Raw genomic sequence first — 627 nt, 5'->3', positions numbered from 1 at the left:
CTGTCTGGGATGGAGAGCCCCCTTCCTCCGGCACGACCCCGAGAGAAACCCGCAGCACTGGGATGGGGTGGTCTCTGCCTCCCCCGCAGCCCCCCGGGTACCGCTCCACAGCCGCTCCGTGGGGCTCACGCTGCAAAGCTGCCGGGGACGGGGCGAAACCCCGACCAGCCCCATCCCGGGAAAATGCCTCTCTGCGCGTCAGCATCCCCGAGCGGAGCCGGCGCGGTGGCATCCCGCGGGATCCCTCACCACGGCGTCCAGGAAGCGGATGCAGCGCAGGAGCTCCGGCCGCGCCTCGCAGAACTGCCGGTTCCGGCCGATGGGCTGCTTCTGGCACAAGCTGCCGTAGTCCTGCTCTGCAAGGGAAGGCGGGACGTGCCACGCACCGTGCCGAGCACACGCCGCGGCCCCGCGCCCGCCGTGCCCCCAGCACGGCCGTGAGCCGGTTCTCCTGGTTCCCGCTGCCCTCCCCGGCTCACCCAGGCCCTTCCGCAGCTCATCGCACTGGCTGACGTGTGGGAACCGGAGGATCTCCCTCCACTTCTTGCTCCTGCCTTTCCGCTTGCCGCCACCTCCTGCAGCCGGGGGAGAGGGAGAAGAAGAGGTCACGGCGGCAGGAAGGGCAGG

The 627-nt window shown here is 71.0% G+C and overlaps 1 protein-coding gene across 1 annotated transcript in view; it reads right to left on the bottom strand.

Annotated features, from left to right (window-relative positions):
- The window catches only part of LOC104285848 (G protein-coupled receptor kinase 6-like), a gene marked incomplete at its 5' end in the record, with an annotated part of 6,116 nt that extends 5,541 nt beyond the window's left edge, over positions 1–575 (bottom strand). Inside the window, 2 exons of the mRNA XM_009884351.1 lie at positions 250–356; positions 480–575. Of these exons, the coding sequence (XP_009882653.1) occupies positions 250–356; positions 480–575 (203 nt within the window). The remainder of the gene's footprint in view (positions 1–249; positions 357–479) is intronic.
- Between the last annotated feature and the right edge of the window lie 52 nt (positions 576–627).

The sequence above is a fragment of the Charadrius vociferus genome, unplaced genomic scaffold (assembly GCF_000708025.1).
Source record: "Charadrius vociferus isolate BGI_N301 unplaced genomic scaffold, ASM70802v2 scaffold1044, whole genome shotgun sequence".
Classification (NCBI taxonomy): domain Eukaryota; kingdom Metazoa; phylum Chordata; class Aves; order Charadriiformes; family Charadriidae; genus Charadrius; species Charadrius vociferus.
The sequence above is the reverse complement of the archived record's forward strand: the minus strand, read 5'-3'. Positions and strand labels throughout refer to the sequence as shown.